This window comes from Macadamia integrifolia, chromosome 1 (genome assembly GCF_013358625.1).
Source record: "Macadamia integrifolia cultivar HAES 741 chromosome 1, SCU_Mint_v3, whole genome shotgun sequence".
NCBI classification, from domain to species: domain Eukaryota; kingdom Viridiplantae; phylum Streptophyta; class Magnoliopsida; order Proteales; family Proteaceae; genus Macadamia; species Macadamia integrifolia.
In genome coordinates, this window is record NC_056557.1 from 4297895 (window position 1) to 4320974 (window position 23080).

The window sequence follows — 23080 nt, forward strand, 5'->3', positions numbered from 1 at the left end:
CAAGGCTTATTTGCAATAAAATAAGCCCTTTAAGTGACTTATCTACATCAATTCCCTCGATGTTGAGAAGGACGAGTTTGTAGAACGGGAGAATTAACACAAATCGATCAATATTCATCTTTTCCTGTATGATGTCACCATCAAAACCATGATCGAATGCTATGAATCCACAACGTGAAGTTCATAAGTGAAGTAGTGACTCGGAAAAACAAAATCAATCGGTTCACAGAGGAGATTAACCGATTTAAATTTTTTCACAAGTTGATCTTCAACTTCCAATGGTGCCATCTCATCTTCTACCACTGGTGATTCATCTTCTGGTTCATCTACCTGTTGTTCAACGACTGAGATCACATAGCTGAAGGTAGAATGTGCTTGAGTTTTGATGTCCGTGTAATTTCGTTGGATTTCATTGAGGTTCACTTGCATCAATTGCATATGTTAACGAATATCCAATGAAAGATCTAGATCCATCGGTTAGGTTTGCTTGTTGGAATCCTAGAAAAGGGGCTCGATCAAAGGAAGGTGGGAGAAAGAGGGGGGCGGTGAGACAGAGGGGTCGATTTTTTCCAGAGAAGACAATCAATTTTTTATTTTATTTTATTTTTTTGGGAATCGAAGGGAGGGAAAAAGGTAGGGTTTAGGGAATAGGAAAGGGAATATGGAGAGAAAGGGAGTTGCGTGGGAAGTGGAAGGGCTATTGTGGGAGGTGTATGGAGTTGTGTTTCAATAGAGCAAGGGATCCTTCGGCTCTAATACCAGATTGATGGAGGGCCTTAGGGGTAGGGAAGAATTCCCTGAGATGGATCTCAAAGTTGCAGGGAAGAGGGAGAAATCGCATAAAGAAGGGGGGGAAGAGAACTCACACGCACAGCCCTCGGGCTTCAACTACAAAAACTTAATTCATCTTTACTTTAATCTAAGAAATTAGATTACATTAGCTCCTCTATATAAAGAAGGCAGACTAACAGTCATAACCTAACTAGGAGTTAGACTCCAAATAGGGCTAGATTAGAACACCAACATGGAGTAGGTAACTAACTAGTCATTCACTAGTAGGGAAACCTAAACTAACTAAAAACTGAAATAACAAAGAAAATAGACTCTAAGTTAATGAATTAAATCCTGTTAAATCTCGTTTTCCTACTTTCTATCCATATTTTAGGCCCATTAAAGTTTCCTATTACAAAGAAAATCTATGGGATCAAAGGCCCAACACATACATAACCCAACCCAAGGCTTATATGCAATAAAATAAGCCCATTAAGTGATTTATCTACATCAACCTTAGTCAGATTGGGAGCCTACCGGTCCAGGAATGCGACTGCCGGTCACCAGACAAATTCTTGATAACCCCCTTCTGGAAGTCATGCCACTGGAATTACCATCGGCCACGCCGAACTAGTTTTTACCTCCGGAAATAATCACATCGTACCACGGAAGTGGCATTCCAGAAGGGTTCATCAAACATACCACAGTGGGTTATCCAACACCTCACCCCTGTTGGTAAGGGATCGTAGCATAGGGATGTAGACCTAACCACAATAATCTACATGCCTTTCATAGTGATACAAGTGGTATGGAATACGGTGTTGGAGTTCCCATCGGCCACACCATATCCATGTCCAAGCCTATCTAGTATACATATAGTGTAGTATGGGGTATACGGTATCGGAGTTACCATCAGCCGCACTGCTTATCTATTTCCAAGTATGGTCATGATATACACGGTACTGGAATTACCATTGGCCACATCACATAATAATAGCCATAGTCATATGGCCCATATCTAACACTAATGCACACCCAATGTATGATGCAATCATCCACACGATGATCATGGTATCCAAATTCCCCTCGACCACACCAAATCCCATTCACATAACCAAACCATATCAACAGTTCATCAATGTAAAACATGTTATGCAGTTCAAACATAACATACATATAATTAAATTAATAACATATATGATTCCTATGGCATGCATACAGTTCTAATAATTTAAAAAACTTAAAAAATAAGTTCAGACCACAACTCACCTTGTCTGTCGACTGGGTGAGTTAATTCCTTAATGTGGATGCCCGATTCAATACCCCGCTAGGTCTCACCGAAAGTGATCGTCTCTGTCTTAGTTGCAAGGGTAAATGAGCGTTAATAGGCGTCAAAAAGTGTTTAAGAGGGTCCCCTAGAAGGTTCGTCAAAACCATTCAAAACTGTCAGTTTGACAGTTCAGCAGACCCATTAGTAGATGTCCACCGGTAGGTGATTGTTTCTGCCGGAGGGTCCTACCGGTGAGGAAACAGAGGCTGATTTGGGATCAGTAAGGCCACCGGTAGCTGGTCACCGATTGGTAATGGTCCTACCAATGGGTTCCTACTGGTGGCCAACCTAGAAGTGTAGCAACTTCATGGGGCTTTGCCGTATTGGGTTCGATTACCAGGAACTGTTCCATAGAGGGTCTTCCCAACCTTCATTCAAACCCGGTTGATCGTATTTCCACTAAGCCATTAGGGAGTTATGCTGAATACACAGTCAAAACCCTAATTTCTCTTTGGGTCAAAATGACTTTGTAGCCTGGGTAGCTCATCTTGAGCTCAGGAAACATACGGGGAAGTGCAATGCACACTATGTCGGCCATTGGAAGTCACCATGGTCGAGGTGTACCCCTCCAATCTCGCAAAACTTCAGTGAACTACCTACTGAAAAACCCAAAATGGAGAAGATATGAGGTTGAGGAAGGTATTTCCTTACCTTCGGAAGTTATCAACAATAACGGGGCAACCGGGAGGCTCTCCCCCCCTTCCTTCCTCTTCTTCTTCTCCTTCTTTCTTCTCTCCAATGTTTTGTGCATGTGAGAAATGAGTTTTAAGGCTCATTTCGACTTTATATAGGTAGAGGCCTTAGGGCCTGTTTGCCTGTGCACTTGGCCCTGGCCAATTCGACTAAACCCGATGGTCGGGCCACGTGGACCCACCACTTGGGCCCACAAGGTGTGTAAGTCAAGAGGGTAGGTTCCATGTAATGTGGGAGCACGAGTTGGAGCTGGCCACGATGTGCATAGCGGGTTCCACGGGCAAAGAAGGCAGTTCAACACAGCAAGACCTATTGGCTGGTGGCCATCGGTAGGTCACTGTCCAACCGTTGTGGTGCTGCCAGTAGTCTGAACAATTTCTGTACTTGTTGGTTTTCGGCCTTCTTTTGCCAACACTTAGGGGGGTTCACTAGGGATTTGTGCAAGGTCTTTCCATGTCATTCCTACAATGCAAGGGGTCAAGTGGAAGGTGTTAGATCACTTTCCACCAGGGTTTGGGAGGTCTAAATCCTCTCCAGTTCTCTTGGCACTGTCAGCATGTGGGATCATCCCGTTCCTCCATACAGTAGACTGTGGCTATCCATAGGTCATCGGTGCTGACCATCTTCGGTGCATCACCTATTAACAAAGTTCAGATTTGATCGGATTAGGACACGGGTGTAACAGGATTCTCGTCAGTCCCCCATTTTCAGGCAACCCTGACATTCTGTTTGCAGAAATCCAACAAGAGAATGACACTTTTGCAACATTGCCTCCCCAAATGGATCAAATTTTGGGTAGTTCCACCAACCGATAGCAACACTCCCTGTGCTTCACTCTCACTTCCTCTCTGCAACTCTCCCTCTCCAGCTCCTCCTCCCCCTCCATATCTGGTCTCCCTCCTCCTGGATCTGGCATCCTCTCCCTCTCCCTCTCCCTCTCCCTCAGGTTCTTTCTGGAAATTTCTCAGTTTCTTTATTAAATTGTGAGAAATTTCCACTTCTTTAGCATGAAATGGTGTGAATCAGCCCGGAGTGGCCGAATCTGATCTGATCCAATATCCAAAGCAAGACTCGGTCAGAATTGTGAATTTTCTCCACCTTGAATCGGTGATCCTATTCAGATTCATAGAACCATGATGCTTACAGAGTAGGATTTCTTTTGCAAATGTTAATTTTATCTTGAACAATATGGTAAATACCATATCAATGTTTCCCTCGAAATTGTATATGGATAGGTAGCAAAGTATGTGTTGGACTAGGTGCCTTTACTGAAATTACAAGCATGAGCATTGCCACAAAATAATACGTGCAAGGGGTTTTGGAGGAGTCTGATGCAAAGCACTTCATGCTGATGAGCGTTGACAGATGAAAGTTTTGGTGATGGAAACTGTATGATGGTTCATCTGTTGAAAAGAGATTTTTTATTGTGATGCAGTGGCGATGAAGACTTATCTTGTCTGTAAGAAGACTAGTGCAATGCATATGTTGTTGATCTTCCTGGCCTCCTCAGAGGTGTTCAACATTGCTGATTTATTTGTTTTCATTCACTGGAAAAGCAAGCTCTTGGACTAAATAACCTTGAGGATGGGATTTCTTCATGTGGGGGCTTGGCATAGAACAGACTGCAGCCCAAGTAATTAATTCATGCAAAGGATCTGTGCCAACCCCATCTCTATTGAGGACTTTTAATTTTCAAATATCCTTTGAGTTATTGATTGGGTTTGTAAGTCACGGGCTTAATTGAGCTTTGGGATATTCAGGAGTTTTAGTTTTCAAATGCCCTTTTTACCTTTAATATGGAGAAAGAAGAAAACAAAACCTATGTTTTCAATTATAGAAGTATTCTCAAGAAAAATTCTAAATGGACTTGGAAATTTACTGGTTAAAATCATTATTGAGGTTGTTGACCTAGGAAGAGGGAGCTGGAGGCTGCTTTCTTTACTTGTCTGATAGACAGAAAAATTTGGGAACTTGACTTTGATTGGAACCAAGGTACACGGTACACCACTACCTTAGCAGCGCCTTAAAAACTATGGGTACACCACTAATGGTCTAATGCTAGTGACCCTCCTAATTTAAAAAAAACTATTGGATGTTGCATTTTTGTTCATACTGACCAGCAAGTGCAATTCACATATGCTACTTTTGGTTGCCTGATAAATGGGGGAAAGTAAATTGAAGTTAGAGAAGCCTGTTAAGGTTTCTGTGTGAACATAAAACTTTGGGCTATTCAGTTGTTGAGATAGGTATTTATTTGTTTTTTTTTTTTTTTTTAACCCCTTCTCCCCTCCCACCTCAATTTTCCTGTTTTGATCTGTTGCATAATCCGACTAAATTCCTTCTGATTTCATGATCTGACTAAATTCCTCGGGTAAACTCCTCATTTTTCTGCGGGAGCACTTTCCTTCTTCATTTCCTGCCCAACCAAATAGCCAGGGGAGGAAGTTTCAGTGCCCTTTTTATTTTAGTTCAGTTCACTTAACTTCATCCAATAATATGGGGCCAAAAAATTTGGCACCGGGTTTAACTGTACTTTAGCATCATTAGCATGCTGATTCTAGTTTGCTTAGTTACAAATTTTGGTGCTTGCTTGTTCCACTTCATGGTTGCTTTCTTATTTTCCAAGAGGGAAAGAGGCATTAAGACCATTTTCTGAAGCTCAAAGCAAATCGTCTGCTATATCTTCTAGCACTGGCATGTTTGTATGAGTTATAATCTCTTCTTTTGGGCCTTGGAGTTGCAATGGCTTATCATCCTCATTATTTTTAGATATGGAAATGCTACCCTAGTGAATATTTTAATGACAGCTAGATCAATTGCCACCTACATCCCTCATTCCTAAGGCACAAACCAGGTACAAGGATGGCTTTTTTTTTTTTTGGGGGGGGGGGGCGAGGGGGTGTACTAGGGTAGCTTTTACTATGATTAATATCTATGTGAATACAGAATCTGTAATTGGTAAGATTCATTTGTATACCTACAGCATCTATGGCAGTGGTTAGGGGTGAACGACTCTGGGGTGGTTGAATTTCTTCAAAATTGACAAGGTTTGATATGCAGAGATGTACTGGAAGAAGAATTAAGAGAATGTTTGGAAGATTCTGTTCTATTTCTTGCACTTGTGTATATATGGGCAGAGGTTTTCCACGATGCTAGAGTGGGAAACCCCATCAATGAGGGGGGTGGCAAGATGGATTCATCCAGTAGGGGGCCCACATTTGATGGGAGAGTGGTAGTGTGGGCCCAATTTCTCATTATGTGAGAGGGTGTGTGGGATGGAATTCATACTCTGGTGTTGTGGGATCTTTTTGCTTGAATTATTTAATTTGTTAGTTTATTTGATAAGCTTTCTGATCAATTATTTTCATTCAGGGTAGGCTACAGGTGGATCACAAGATTTCTTGCCCTTGGATTTTATGCTATGCTACTATTCCCAGGTTTTGTTAAAGGTGTGTGCTTTTGTGAGGACTAGAATACATGGTTGATTACCTAAGCTCTTCCAATATTCATGGTTTGATTGTGTATGATTTTTTTTATTAGATAACAGTATATGCCCTAGATGTCATATTATAGGATTCAGGTACTTATGCCTGGTTCTCAGACCATTACTGAACCGTCTATTCTTTTTCAGTTGGATATTACTATTTTTTCTCAAGTCAGGTCCGTCGTAGTATAGTTTATGGGGATCAACCGAGAAATAGGTACGATTTAAGGTTTAGGTGATACTTTTTATATTTATACATCTTCGTTGAGAACTTTATGTTCTTTTATTCTAATTGCTTATCGAATTGCGATTTTGCAGGCTTGATCTATACTTACCTGTAAATAGTAGTGGGCCGAAGCCAGTTGTGGCATTTGTGACTGGTGGAGCCTGGATTATTGGGTGAGGGATTAAACCATTGATTTACTTGCAGTATGTCTGCTGCCTCCTATTTGTTCTTGAGATGGAATGGAAGATGGTTATGTAGACATGAATTCAGAAAGGTGTAGGACGTATAGAACTTTTGAGGCACCCAACAAACAGATGTATCTATTCAGTTTTGTATGTTATTTGAAGAGATAATGTAGAATTATGGCACAAATTCTGTGTAAAGTGCATCAATAACACCCATGGCCACATGTGTCTGAGATGTAGGTTATAATTACATGTCTTTGTTGTTAAAATGAACTGTTGCATGATCTGGCATCGTTAATTTAAAAAGAAATAACATTATAGAAAAGTATATGGAAGTACATCCAAAGCATAGTTGTCAAGGAGTAAAGGCGACCCAAGGCAGTTGAGTGGTCCTTAAGCGCTTAAGGTGACAAGGAGCCCGCCAAGGTGATCAAGGAGTCCGAATGCTATCTTTTGTTTCTCCTCTTTCCTAACATTATTTAGTATGCTACAATATAAATTTTTTGCCATAAAAAATCAACATTAACCACATCAAATCATCAAAAATCAACATTAAGCCACATCAAGTCATAAAAAATCAACATCAAGCCACATCAAGTCATAAAAAATCAACATAGAGCTAGAAGACAACAAACTGAACAAGCAAGCTATTGAAAGTTTGAAGCTATCAAAACATACATTTGGTTTATATTTTTCTTGAAAATGATTGTTTTCTTACTATACCTAGTCTCACATTTGCTTTATACTATTCTTGGAAAATAGGATCTTATCTATAAGTAATTAAATTGCTCTTGATTTAGAGAAATGTTCGTGTTCTGTAATAAGTTTGACTGTTCAAACGATTTTATTTTTACTTGAAACCTTTTATGTTAGGTAGAGCACAAAACCAACTTTCCAACAAATTCAAGAGTTCTTAAATCTGGTTTATATTGAAGGAGTTATGTTCCGGTCAAACCTTATTTGGATAAAAGCTATTTAATTTCGTCCTGAATAGAAATAACTTTTAGACATCAAAACAAAAGATTATTTAGTCGCTCTTTTGGTTTGTAGTGATGTTCTATTAGAATAAGATTTATGAAATTTTTAGATTTGAGAAAACCCTAGCATTTGAAAGTTGAAAATCACCCTTAGAACTGAATATTTATTTTTTGTTCTTGAATTGGGGGGTTGAATTTTTAGCTTTTAGAATTTTATATTTGAATTATTTTTATTTTATTTTAAAAAATGGAAACTTAAGTCTTAGATTGCACAAGTCTTGGATTACAACTGAAGGGAGACTGCCCTTTTATAGACTTCCACATTGAACACGCGGACTTCAAAGCATTACAAATCCACACTTCCGGAGAGTTCCAGATTTCACACTAATACAAATCCACACTAAATTTTGATAAAGTAAACAGATATTTTATGATTCTGAAGAGTAATCAGTTGTGTCAACTGTGGATGCACGGGAAAACCTGCCATTTTTTTTCATCTGATTGATTTTCCAGAAACTCAATGTAGTGCTGTTGGATGTGAGTGATGAGAGGATTGCAGGAGATAGTGGGTAGGTCCAATGCTATGCTGGTGGAATGTATTATTACAGCCTAGCACTGAGTGGTAGCCAACATCATTATAAATGCACCTGGTGTGCATAAAATGGCACCAATTCTCTGAATCTAGACTTCGGAATTCACAGGGATCTTGGTCAGAAGTGAAAAGGATTTGGAAACAAGGATGGTATTATATAAGATTATAGAGGCAAATATTTTTGTCCATGACTAGATGGTGAGAAGGGGGTCTATAGAAGATAATGGTGATGTATCTAGTATTACCTGGATAAGACTGTAAGATATTTAACAATTGGTCATCAGATTGGAACAATAAGAGTCATTTTGCAAAATACTCCCGATGTTTATAAACATGGCCAAAATGGTACTGGTATAGGTAGTGGTGGAGGATTGAGACTAAGATACTCAAGGTTATCTTATAAACAGAAAGGAGATGCCGAAAGAAACTAGGAACTCTTTTTAAAGATAATTTATCTATGGTGAAGAAGGTAAGCTAGGGGTAATCAAGATGGCATTTAACTCAATTATATTGAAGTCCATACCTATAAACAAGGATGGGAAGAAGTTTTTGGAAAGCATTATGGCTGTAAGAAATGATAGTTTTGGTTAACACAATTGAGAATATTTCAGGGAGTTGGAGATGGATAGGAAAATGGGTTGGGTTAGATGAGCTTGAGCTTGATGAGGTTCCTAGGGTAAGGGTAAATATGAAAGGTATAATGGATGGGTTGGTCTAGATAGAAAATCTACCAGAATATTTGAAGCGCTTTTGTTGTGCTTAACTGTGAATGACCACTTAGCAAACCAATCTGCCCATCGGAGTAACTGGGAATGAGGAAGAACCTTCTGCTTGAATTGTATCATTTTGGGACAAGAGGACATGTCCATCTCTATTTGGAAAGTGTGTCTGATCAGATGGAATTGAAAATTTTCAATTCCTCTTTTGACTACAATTATCTCTTTGGATGTGTTGTGGTAATTTTGTTCTGCTTGAGTGAATTTGCCACTTTTATAACCACAGATCTTTTTGGTGTTATTGATTTCTTCGAGGAGAACTGCTGCCCAATAAAGATCACTAGCATCTGTCTGGAGGATTCTAGTTCCTGTAGAAGGTATTTGCAATGGAGGAAGCTACTGTGCAACTTTCTTGAGCAGCTGTACTGCCTAGGTGTGCTGAGGTGTCCATGGAGGAGCATCCTTCTTGAGAAATTGGTGAACATCCTTCTTGAGAAAATGGTGAAGTGTTGTATGATAAATCTGCTCGGGGAGGAATTGTCATATAATTTACGACCAATGTAGGAACGATTTTTATCTTGATGAGGGCTCTGGATATTTTATTGATGGAAAAAATCTTACCATTGGCTGCTCTGAATTCCTAGTTATAGGGTTCCCAAAATCATGACGGTGGAATATCAGGATTGACAATAGTTGTCGCTGAGCCTGTATAAAAAAAAATAAACAATAGCCTTGATTGGTCTGGCATATGGAGAGGGGACAGGGTAAACTGGGGCAAACCGTAGGCAGGTTGGATGAAGGGGATGAATTGGAAGGGTATGGACAAGAGGTGGTTCAATGTGAAATCGAATTATTTGGTGAACATGGTTGAGGGGGTCTGATCCCTCGGACTCAGATTCAGAGGAGGAATCTTGTAGCTTTTCTGGGGGAACTTCCAGGGCATCTGGAGACCCAATTTATGAGTTCCAAAGCTCTACGTGACATAAGTGGTTTGACATCTGTGATTGTCCCTCTTATCCTCCTCTAACGACAAAGAACTATGGAGCAAAGGTGCAAGTCTAAGTCCTCCCAACAACATCTTCAAGAACGTTTTGACAATGGTGATCCCACAGTAGGACCTCTTGGACAGGATCATGGCAAATACCAAATTTTGGTGGAATATGGTTGTCCTTCACCATCCCTCTCTTATTCAGCCCCAATCCCATGCCATATGATACAGTGACCTCCTCAATAGACTCCACATGCCTCATCTTCTTCTTCAGCCCAAAAAGAGTTTCCTTCCCGTCTTGCAATTCATAGATACAGATCAACGGCAGCATCGGTGGAAGATCAAGTCCAGGTGTTCAACCAGATGAACACTTAGCTCCTCTTTCTTCAAGATAAGCAGCCTTAAACTGGAAAGCGGAAAATGCTCTAGTTCAAACTGAATATCTGCAACAAATTGCCCATACCCAACAATAGATGTAGCAGACTCTTCAGACAAATTCTTGGTTGATCAATGAGTTGCGAACAAAGATAGAAGAAGTCCACCAACAACTTTTGCTCATTGTGGCCTCTGAGCCAGATTTCAATTTGCCTTACTCCTCTTGGAAGAAAAAGAAAAATGATTTTTAGAAGCTCAGCTCCGAACACTCGAAGCATCAGCCCATACCCAAACTTTTCAACCTTCACCCTAACCATCTATCCCTTATTTTGTTCCCCCATCAAGACCATATGATAATTTTTATGATTCTCATATGAATGTTGGCAGGCTAAATCTAAATCCTCTCCCTACCAAAAAACCAAGTAACCCTTTTCCTATTGACATGTTGAAAGCAGTCCAGAATCAACAACGTCAAGTCTACCACCAGCCTAAACACCGAACAACTAAACCAACATATGCCCAAAGTCCACCTCAACCTACATATACGAACACTACCCAAACTCAACCTATTATTTCTTTCCCCTTACCTAATACATGACCTCCCCAATTTATCGCATACGTCTCTCCTACCTGTGGCCCTATAGAAAACCCAAACCCAATCACCTCTCACTTAAGAGCTGTGACAAAACCTCCATCTTCAAATCCCTTGTGTCAGGCAATACCCTTTTCCTCTAGTGATTCTTCAGATTTAGAAAAATCTGATGAACATTCTGATATCATTCAGGAGCACTTCATGGTTACTGAAAGCACCATGGAACCTACAGTTGAGCTTAATGAAGATGAAATGGAATCCACTGCCACAGCAGCTTATACAACATGACCTGCTTATAATGGTGGCCCTTTTCCAAAATCATGAACCAAAGCATTTTTTCTCCTTCGATGATATTTGTCTCCAAATGGCTTCACAGAATCTCTGAGTTCATTACTTGGTTAATAGCAGAACCTTCAAGAAGGAGCGACAACAAATTCTGTCATTTCAAAGTTCCCTGTACGAACCCAGGGAAGGTTACGTGAGTTATTCCATTTACTTAAAAGATCATTTGGCATAAATGAGTGCCAAACTTTCCAGTGCCTTACGCTAAGGCGATAGTCGCCTAAACCCCAACTAAACCACCTGGACGCCAAGGCAATGCCTTGACAACTATGATCCAAAGTTAAAGGACCTGGAAACCCTAAATCCACAGCCTAATCCAATGTGAAACAAGGGAAATAACATGGTTTGGCACATGAAAAACATTGTGAAAACACAGTTGGTTGCACTAGCCAAATAAAATAAACAATAACAGCCGCAACAATAAAAATCACGCACTTATTTTCTTTCTTTCTTTCCTTTTTTTTTTTTTTTTTTTTNTGCTGCCCAATAAAGATCACTAGCATCTGTCTGGAGGATTCTAGTTCCTGTAGAAGGTATTTGCAATGGAGGAAGCTACTGTGCAACTTTCTTGAGCAGCTGTACTGCCTAGGTGTGCTGAGGTGTCCATGAAGGAGCATCCTTCTTGAGAAATTGGTGAACATCCTTCTTGAGAAATTGGTGGTGCTGTATGATAAATCTGCTCGGGGAGGAATTGTCATATAATTTACAACCAATGTAGGGACGATTTTTATCTTGATGAGGGCTCTGGATATTTTATTGATGGAAAAAATCTTACCATTGGCTGCTCTGAATTCCTAGTTATAGGGTTCCCAAAATCATGACGGGGGAATATCAGGATTGACAATAGTTGTCACTGAGCCTGTACAAAAAAAAATAAACAATAGCCTTGATTAGTCTGGCATATGGAGAGGGGACAGGGTAAACTGGGGCAAACCGTAGGCAGGTTGGATGAAGGGGATGAATTGGAAGGGTATGGACAAGAGGTGGTTCAAGGTGAAATCGGATTATTTGGTGAACATGGTTGAGGGGGTCTGATCCCTCGGACTCAGATTCAGAGGAAGAATCTTGTAGCTTTTCTGGGGGAACTTCCATGGCATCTGGAGACCCAATTTATGAGTTCCAAAGCTCTACGTGACATTAGTGGTTTGACATCTGTGATTGTCCCTCTTATCCTCCTCTAACGACAAAGAACTATGGAGCAAAGGTGCAAGTCTAAGTCCTCCCAACAACATCTTCAAGAACGTTTTGACAATGGTGATCCCACAGTAGGACCTCTTGGACAGGATCATGGAAAATACCAAATTTTGGTGGAATATGGTTGTCCTTCACCATCCCTCTCTTATTCAGCCCCAGTCCCATGCCCTATTATACAGCGACCTCCTCAATAGACTCCACATGCCTCATCTTCTTCTTCAGTCCAAAAAGAGTTTCCTTCCCGTCTTGCAATTCATAGATACAGATCAATGGCAGCATCAGTGGAAGATCAAGTCCAGGTGTTCAACCAGATGGACACTTAGCTCCTCTTTCTTCAACATAAGCAGCCTTAAACTGGCAAGCAGAAATTGCTCTAGTTCAAACTGAATATCTGCAACAAATTGCCCATACCCAACAATAGATGTAGCAGACTTCCAGACAAATTCTTGGTTGATCAATGAGTTGCAAACAAAGAAAGAAGAAGTCCACCAACAACTTTTGCACATTGTGGCCTCCGAGCCAGATTTCAATTTGCCTCACTCCTCTTGGAAGAAAAAGAAAAATGATTTTTAGAAGCTCAGCTCCGAACACTCGAAGCATCAGCCCATACCCAAACTTTTCAACCTTCACCCTAACCATCTATCCCATATTTTGTTCCCCCATCAAGACCATATGATAATTTTTATGATTCTCATATGAATGTTGGCAGGCTAAATCTAAATCCTCTCCCTACCAAAAAACCAAGTAACCCTTTTCCTATTGACATGTTGAAAGCAGTCCAGAATCAACAACGTCAACTCTACCACCAGCCTAAACACCGAACAAATAAACCAACATATGCCCAAAGTCCACCTCAACCTACATATACGAACACTACCCAAACTCAACCTATTATTTCTTTCCCCTTACCTAAATACAGGACCTCCCCAATTTATCGCATATGTCTCACCAGTAACCCAGCCTCACCTACCTGTGGCCCTATAGAAAACCCAAACCCAAACCCAATCACCTCTCACTTAAGAGCTCTGACAAAACCTCCATCTTCAAATCCCTTGTGTCAGGCAATACCCTTTTCCTCTAGTGATTCTTCAGATTTAGAAAATTCTGATGAACATTCTGATATCATTCAGGAGCACTTCATGGTTACTGAAAACACCACGGAACCTACAGTTGAGCTTAATGAAGATGAAATGGAATCCACTGCCACAGCAGCTTATACAACATGACCTGCTTATAATGGTGGCCTTTTTCCAAAATCATGAACCAAAGCATTTTTTCTCCTTCGATGATATTCGTCTCCAAATGGCTTGACAGAATCTCTGAATTCATTACTTGGTTAATAGCAGAACCTTCAAGAAGGAGCGACAACAAATTCTGTCATTTCAAAGTTCCCTGTACGAACACAGGGAAGGTTACGTGAGTTATTCCATTTACTTAAAAGATCATTTGGCATAAATGAGTGCCAAACTTGCCAGTGCCTTACACTAAGGCGACAGTCGCCTAAACCCCAACTAAACCACCTGGACGCCAAGGCAGCGCCTTGACAACTATGATCCAAAGTTGAAGGACCCGGAAACCCTAAATCCACAGCCTTAATTTCCATATAAGAAGCTAATTGTATCATAAGGCATTGCATCCTAATAATATTTACATCAAGAAAACATTGTAAAAACTTAGAAACATTGAGTAAAATATCAAATAGTTCCCACGGCAAAGGATCCACACGATCATCCACAAACCAGTCACAAAAAAGGGCAACATTTGTCCATACATCAAGCTCAACAAACCCCTGGTCTAAGGCTCCTTGCAGTCCTTGCAGTGGGCTCTAGCTTGTGGTTTATGCCAACACCTTGTCACATCACAGTTGATACATCCTCCCCACACAAGAGACTTGTTATAGGCAGTATAGCCAACCTAATTACCCAGCAGTTTAGAAGGCTCATACTGCCCATGAAAAATAAATTTTGGGTAATCCTGAATTGGAAACAAAGCAACCAGATCAGAAATAGTGAATGGAGTTGGTGAATCTACAATATCCAGATCACAATGTACTGTTTGGGAAACAATTTCATATTGTTTAACCAATGTGAAACAAGGGAAATAACATGGTTTGGCACATGAAATACATTGTGAAAACACAGTTTGTTGCACTAGCCAAATAAAATAAACAATAACAGCAGCAACACTAAAAATCACGCACTTATTTTCTTCTTCTCCTTTTTTTTTTTTTTTTTTTTTTTTTTTTTTTGAAGAAGAAGAAATTCATTACCAAGGAGAGAAAACCGGGGAGGGGGAATATATAACCCCGAGGGAAAGAAAAAACAAAACCATCAAAAGATGCTACAAACAAGGAGGGCCAGGGGAGGGGAATCAAAATAAAAGGAGGTAATCCCCAGGAAGATACAATGAGATTGTTCCTTGGAGAACATGGAGGGCAGGGATGAGGAGAGCTTGGAGGAGACCTCAAAGTAGATGGCATTCCAAATCTTGTCAAAAGACTGAGAGTTGGAGGTCCATCTACGGAGGTTGCACTCCATCCAAATATGGTTTATAGCCGCTCCGAAAACAAGTTTCCTAACAGTGTCACAAATGAACTTTATAACAATGATCATGTCAATCCAAATCCATTCTCTTGAGAGGGGAAGGGGAAGACCTCCTGGCAGTCCAGCAACAGGTTAGGACTCTTCTCAAGATGGAGGAAGAAATGGGTGGTAACAAAAAAAGATGGTTGGTATCTTCAGAGCCATCCCAACAGAGACAGCAAGCAGGTGAAACAAGTATGTGGCGATGAATGAGGAATGATTTGAGTGGCAGACAATTGGAGAGGGCTCTCTAGACAGTGAAGCTATGGCGGGGATGTGGAATCTGAACAAGATAATTTTGTGCCAAGGACAAGTGGTGCCATGTGTTCCCACAAGGTGCCAAGTCCAGGAGGAGAAATTCCTAGAAGAAGTAGTCTAGATGACTTCATCCTCCCTCGAAGAGGTGGGGGGGGAGGACCAGATAGAAGACAAGGTGGTGGGAGGTTGGGAGGAGACCATGCGCCATTGGAGATAATGGAGGAGACGGAAGTGTCTTTGGCAAGACCAGAGGACTAGACAGATCTAGGCCCCCCTATTAAGAGAAGGACACCACTGGGATGCTAGTTGTCAAGCCAAAGGGTGGTGGAGAGACCATTACCGATCTTACAGTGGATCTTCTCCATGGCAAGAGGCCTAGCCTGAAGGATTTTGCGCCAAACCCAAGAGGCATCGGGAGGGATAGGAGCACTTGTCTGTTTTGGTAATGGAGTTGTTAGATAAAAAAAAATATGGAAAAGATTTAGGAGGGAAGGAGCATGCAAATCTCCGTACGCAGACTTAAGTGCCCTGCAAACCAAATCATCTAAGAGAATTTATAGGACAAAAGAACATGCCAATGTCTCACAGACTTCATGACAAAAAGAACAAGTAGGATCAACGTTAGTAAATCTCGCAATTTTAGATTAGTAATCAAGCCTCCCACTAATGCCTTCCAGGGAAACTATTTAAAATTAGGATGTTAATGAAGTTTCCATAAGAATTCCAAGGAAACAGTTTAAACTTAAGATGTAAATGAAGTTTCCATAAGAATTCCAGACATTTGTGAAACGAGAACAAGGACCAGAAATATTATCATGCCTAGAAATAAAAGCAACAAGTTTAGTATTAACAAAACCAGTCCTAGAAAGTGGTGAATAAATTGTGTCAAGAGCAGTAAGAAAATCATTCTGGATATTTTGAGTCTTTCTGGCAATCCTGAGAGGAAAGATGGCAGCTTGTAGATTTATATACCAAGAGCAGTTAATTAGTAACTCACTAACCTTCATATAGGAGGGTTGACAAATAGTGGATGGTGGAAGGGTAAAAGCAGGTAAAGAAGGGATCCATGGATCCGAACAGATAGAAAAATTAGCTCTATTGCCCACTTTCCAACAATGAGTAGACCGCAAAATTGGTAAAATTTTCCACAGATATTATTCCACACAACAGAACCAGTCTTAAAATGAGCATGCCATCAAGTAAGGAGACCTTCCGGAAATAGAGATTTTTAAGTATCTGCCCTCAAATGGCAGAAGGGGAAGAAACTAATCACCAAGCAAGTTTAGCTATAAGAGCCTTATTATGTACAGAACTTGAGCAGAAACCTAAACCGGCAAACTTTTTAGGATGACACAATAAAATCTCAGAATATGGGCATGAATTTTTTGGAACCAGGATCCTTACCACACCAGAAGGCAAAACAGATGGAATCTATTCTCGACAAATTTGAGCTGGAAAAAGAAAGGAGAACATAAGATGAGTGGGAATAAACTGAAAATAGATTAAATCAAACACCTCTCCCAGCTTCAGGGGGAAAAAAAGGAATATTCCAACCAGATAATCGACCTTTAACACGATCAACCAAGGTAAAGGGCCTTAGTTTCTTACTAAACCAAGATAAGTGGGGTGCCCAAGTAAGGGAAGAGGAAGGAATATCAAAGATTCCTAGTGTGGTAAACACAAAGTCCCTAAAGACTTGAGGAGTTCCATAGTTCCTTTACTAAGGAAAACACTTGTATCAAAATTTATTTCTTGCCCTGATAAATCCTGAAACAATCCTAAAACAGCTTTAATAGTGAGAAGATCATCTCTAGTAGCCCTGCAAAAAACAAATGTATCATCGGCAAAAAGCAAATGAGAAATTTTTGGGCAAAAACTGTTCAATCTAAGACCCGGAAAAGATTCATATCATAATAGATATCAAGCAGAGGAGATATTATGCGATAATTGCTGTTATTATTCCTTGCATCTTCTGAAGCTGTTTACTTTTCCTGGTTAAGTTATTGTATGCTTTGTTGGTGTAGGTACAAAGCATGGGGTTCCCTTTTAGGGAAACAGTTAGCAGAAAGAGACATCATAGTGGCATGCATAGATTACAGGTAATCTTATCTTATTTTTAGCAGCACCATGCTGTAGGCCACATAGTACATACCATCTGGGCACACTTGGTGCTTATGACTTGTACATGTTCTCTGTTATAGAAAGGACATAGCTTCAAGTTTAATCACTTATCTTCAAGAAATCTCTAATACTACAAATGATATCAGTATATCACTGTAATTAGAACATTGTTGGAGTCAAACTTATTAAAAAAGAAAAGGGTTGGATCCCTACTTTTCCTTTATGGCAATTTATATTTCATTTCTATCATTAATGTCATGCAACATGATCATGATGCTATGCTTTTATATTTTTATTCATTGCTTGTCTGAATGATATGAATTGAATAGCAAAGGCATATGAAAATTTCCCCCACTTCCTTCGGCTTTAACTGAATCCTATCTATCTTGATATAATTTACAAATTGTCAAACCCCATTCCTTAGGAAACCAGAATATGACTAGGATGCTTACCATCATCCTCCTGGACCTGCCAGGATCTCAGAAGCAGTACCTTACACTCACAAGCCATAACAAGAACCACTAAGTCAGATGCAGTGACCTTACACTCACAACCATAGCAAGAACCACCAAGTCAGATGCAATGGAAAAGATAAAATAGTAACCATGATTCTTGTATTGGAGGAATTCTAATGTGATATCATATTACAGAACTCAGTTTATCTCATCAATTAAATGTCAAGACAAATCACAGTATTTCACAAGTATAATCATCCAAAAATGCAAAAAGTGACAATAGACAACAGATTCCCTCGATCATGGTGCTCGGTAGGCATAGTCATCGCATGCAGTCTCCGTCATGCTCCTCGGCCTCTGGAATCGACCAGTCTACACCATACCCGGCCTTGGAGGAGGAAGTGTTGCTACTCATAGGTATAACCATACCTGCTGCATCGTCCAAAGAAAAAAGAACATACACGTGGTGTGAGCTTCACTAAGCTTGTAAGCACATAGTCTATGATGCTGTGCATGAATGCCAACGGGGACTGCGGATAAGTTGATGTAGCAGTTGCATATCTAAGACCATCGAAGAAAAGTATAGTCATTTGAAGGAAATTATGAAGACCTCTTCAGCTTGCAAGTCTACACCCGAGAGTGAGGAATGGAAGATTGAGCCAAAGATCTCCAAAGGTAGTGAGTGGTTAAAGAAATATTGTCTGTTGCAATCGTGGTGAGAAAGGTCATTTTGGCGACAAGTGTTCCAATAAAACCCGTCCTCTGACCATGGGAGACGTTGTTGGCAAATATGGATGCAAGAATGACATGGAGTGTTACAAGGGTTTTCATCTTGTTCCAGATGATGACACTGATCATGGTAATGATAATTAGGTTGAAGCTAATTCAGCTATTCTATACTTCATTTTCCAATGGACTAGTAGAGAAGGCTCCCCATTCCCGACAGAAGGTACTGAGGATTTGAAGGCAGTGCATACATAAAAATTGTTGACATAGGAGTGGAAGCCAGCCTCATTTCCATAAATTTAGTTCAAGCGATTAACCTCCTGCAAAAGCAGCTTTTCTAAAAATTTATTTGTGAGGTTTTGGGCCTAATGCTAGAGAAGAGGCTGATGCAGTCTGCGAATTAATTTACATTCTGGGCCGCTTTAATGCTAGGTGCCTTTTCTAGTCAGTCCCTACTCCCTAGCACATTGTGATGTTCTCTTAGGACGACTTTGGCACTGAAAGGCTGGTAGTCTCTATGATGGTGCGTGGAACATCATCAAGGTGAAACAAGGAGGGTGAACATTTCTGATGTTGCCTCACGCATTGATAGATATTGCCTTGAAGGCAATAGTTTTCTTCTCCTCCAACTAAGAGTCAATCTCTCCTCCCCACTACTCCGACTATCTTCCCCGAGATAAGTGCCACCTCTGCATCGAGATAACTATAAGGGCTGGACCCAAGTTCTAACTCGATGGGGAGTCGAGTTCTTTTAAGAACAAGAGAGTTGATGCAGTTACACACGATTGGGCCAACAGGGGTACGTAGGGATTTTGTTTATTTGTTTATGGTTAACAATGTAATTTGCTTTTTTATTTTGCTTTATCATATGTGAGTTAGATAGAATAGGAGAGTTTCTTTCAGTTTCAGTTTTAGAGTCGCGTTAGAAGTTTTTATTTCTATATATATATATATATATATTATTAATTTTTCTTATATATTGATGCACTCCATCGTGGTTGAGACTAAATTGAATGAAATTGAAATATTCAAGGAGCGCATGTTGCTGTGCATGACTGGTTTCTTCTCTGTGCAACTCAAGTAGGTTTCCTGCTACAGGTCTTCTCTTTCTGATCTTCTCTACTCAGCTCTGATTTCTTCCTAATGAATACCTATTTCTTTCTTTCGTTCTTCTTGTCCTCTACTCTTTATTTTGTTACTGTTCACCTTCTACTTTTGGGCGATAATGTTGGGACTGAAATGAATTCACAAACCCATCAAATTAGTTCTGTTTTTTGGCCTGAGATTTGGAGCAATAGCAGTCCTCCCTAGGGTGATTCTGGCCTTCGAATCTCACTCCTGAAATCCTCTCCTGTTATGAGAGATTCAGATTTACAACCTTCTCTTGAAAGACAGATTGAATTATTGCATAGATGATCATAGAAAGCACAGTAGGCATGTGACCTATTCTTTGTTGTCACCTCTGGGACGGATACTAATTTCTCCTATCCTGTTCTACCAGCAGGTTCAGATTCAGAAAATTGAAGCCTATTTTGGGACTGGTTATTTGGGTGTTTATTGATTGATTCCTGTAGGCCTTGGAGTTAGCAATCTTCCCTTAAATTTTCTGGTTGATCGAACGCTTAAAAAATGAGTTTTCCACTCAAAACATGGTTTGGTTTTTGCCTTTCCTCTGGATTTTCTCGTGGGTATTGTGAGGTTGAGTCTAGTTCACCATATTCCTTTCTTTCCCAAAACACCCCTTTCTCTTATCCTAAACTCTGTCCCTATCCTTTTATTCATGTTAATGCCTAGTGTATTATCATGAATTGGTAATCTCGTCTGTATCCCTGCCCTTATTTACCTACCAAACAACCTGTCTAATATTCTGCTTATTTGCAATTCTGCCACTCCCGAAGTAATTCAAAATTGCTATTTTCTTTCATCAGTTGGCTATTTTTTCCTTGGTTGGGCTCGTAAGCAATCCGAACCAGGGTTCTGAACCCCGGATTGCATCATCTGAAGTATCCTACAAATCATAGTTTGGTGCAATATAGAATACCTGAAATATAGGAGGTAGGACCAAAATATCTTGTGTTAATTAATGCCAGCAAGCATTAAGTACTTGGAGTATAGAGGTAGTCTTCCATGCATCCTTTCAATTATATCAGAGATTTGTTTGAGAATATAATAAATAAATATGCTTTCAGTGGACTGTCTTCCTTGGTGATTGGTGTATAATATATTTGTCCCATTATCAACATAGGATACTTCAAATTTTGCAGAATTGCTATGTGCTCATATCATTTATATACATATGCAGAAATTTTCCTCAGGGTACCATCAGTGACATGGTGAAAGATGCTTCTCAAGGAATATCATTTGTCTGCAACAAGATTGCTGAATTTGGAGGTGATCCTAACAGGTAAAGATTTTCTTGATTTTATGTTGCAGTACATTTACAAGCGCATTATTTTATTTGTACTTGCTTATGTAGGATCTACTTAATGGGACAATCAGCCGGTGCACATATTGCTGCTTGTGCTCTCTTGGATCAGGCAGTCAAAGAATCTGGGGAAAAAGAAACCGTTTCTTGGAGTGTTTCGCAGATAAATGCTTATTTTGGTATATCTGGAGGGTAATTTTAATCAATGATCTCTTTGTAGTTTGTAGTTCTTTTGAGCCTTTCTTCACTGGTACTTCTGCAAATTGTCCATCCCCTGTTTTGAACCATTCGCAAAATTTTGTTTCTGAATGGATGAGTCTAGCCGTTAAACTATTATTATCATTGTACTCTGGTTGATGTGTTATAGAAAGTCCCCTAGGTGAGATCTGTTGAATGTTGGGTCCTGCATTTTGCATGCGCATAATGTATGTGGCACATCTTGGACTAAAGGGCTTGAAACCTCTCCTCCTCCTGTCCTCCATGCCAATGTACCGCTTTATTAAAATTTTTCTATGGGCTGCTGCTACATTTATCACTAGTGGGTTAAAAGCAGGCAGTTGTTTTGTAACCTAGGATGATTAAAGTGATCTTTATTTTCTCCATGAATAAAGCAATCAAATGTTAAATCCTGAGGAACAAAAAATAAATGGGCAAGCAGAAACAATGCATTCTATGGTTTCAAGAAATAGAACTGAAAAACTAGCGGTTCTAAAGAAACTCAACTTTTGGTTTGAGACAATTCAAGATGTCAATTCTGTTGGTATCTTAAAGCTCATCTGGAAAAATGTCTCAAAGCATAACAGTCTGGGTCTCGTGGGTCTACTCCTATCTTTTCAAGAGGGACTCTCTCTGGATTGTGGCCCCTCCTTCTGATGCCTCCTGGATTTGGTGCAAAATCCTTTGTGCTAGGCCTTTAGCCCTTGGTGCGATTTCCTATTCTATTGGAGATGGCTCTACCTCCCTTTGGTTAGACCCTTGGCACCCCTCTGGCATCTTGCGCTCCCTAATCCCCCTTTGATCGATATGCTCTTATGGCTTGAGTAGATTTGCAAAGGTTGTTACCATTATGTCTGCCTTTGGTTGATCTCCTCCTCCCCCCCCCCCCTTTTGGCTGATCTCTGGTCCTCCCTCCATCCTATCCCTCTGGGACATCGTGGAAGGGACAAAGTCCTCTGGCTCCCCTCCCCCGTGGATTACTTACTTTTGCCTCTGCCTTGGATTTTATCCATTCTAAAGGCCCCATCGAGCCATGGCGAAACACCCCCAGGTTCAAAGGTCACATCCCTCGCTATAGTTTCATAGTCTGGCAAGCTATCACCAACTGCATTCCTACCCATTCTTTCCTCATTTACCGGCACATCCAAGTCCCCTCCTCCTACTATCTCTGCTGGAATGGTTCTAAAGATGTTGACCATCTATTTTTCTCTTGTCCCTGGCTTCCTTTGTCTGGAAGAAGGTACTCAGCTCCTGTTGGCCTTCCCGCCGGCCTATCTTCACCTTTTCTCAGGAGTGGATTTGGATAGACATGACGTTTGGAGGGTCTTCTATTTGCGATACAGTTGGGAAGCTCACTTTCGGTGCCTCGATTAGCCACATCTAGATGGAGCGCATTTGCGTAGATGGACTTCCAACTTCCAACTCCCAATCTTACGGTAAGATTTGGAAAGGCATCTACTATTATGTGTCCTCCAAGCTTAACTGCCTCCGCCACCGCCTGGTTAGTGACACCCCAAGGAATAGGCTCATTGTTGCTTCCTGGGGTCTTCCCTCCTCAACCATATTCCCCCCTCATGATGTATCCCTTCTTTTAGTTGGCTAGCCCCTTGTTGTCCTCTCCGTTGAGGGCTTGATTCTCTTGGCTCCCCCCGCTTCTCCTTTTATATTCTTCCTCCTTGTTAATGAATTTATTGGCTCTCATAAAACAAAAAAAAAAAAAATCGTGCTTCAGGGTGGTTCTAGAGCATGGATTGAGCGTACTGGGATGGTCTTTTCTTCTCAGTTACTGGTACTGTGTCAACTGAATTGAGTTAGATAAGGGTTCTGAGGAT

The 23080-nt window shown here is 40.4% G+C and overlaps 1 protein-coding gene across 1 annotated transcript in view; it reads left to right on the forward strand.

Annotated features, from left to right (window-relative positions):
- The window catches only part of LOC122083478 (isoprenylcysteine alpha-carbonyl methylesterase ICME-like), a 37311-nt gene that overhangs the window by 3725 nt on the left and 10506 nt on the right, over positions 1–23080 (forward strand). Inside the window, exons 2-7 of the mRNA XM_042651312.1 lie at positions 6167–6243; positions 6426–6495; positions 6597–6677; positions 17330–17404; positions 20910–21011; positions 21084–21224. Coding sequence (XP_042507246.1) covers positions 6167–6243; positions 6426–6495; positions 6597–6677; positions 17330–17404; positions 20910–21011; positions 21084–21224 — 546 coding nt within the window. The remainder of the gene's footprint in view (positions 1–6166; positions 6244–6425; positions 6496–6596; positions 6678–17329; positions 17405–20909; positions 21012–21083; positions 21225–23080) is intronic.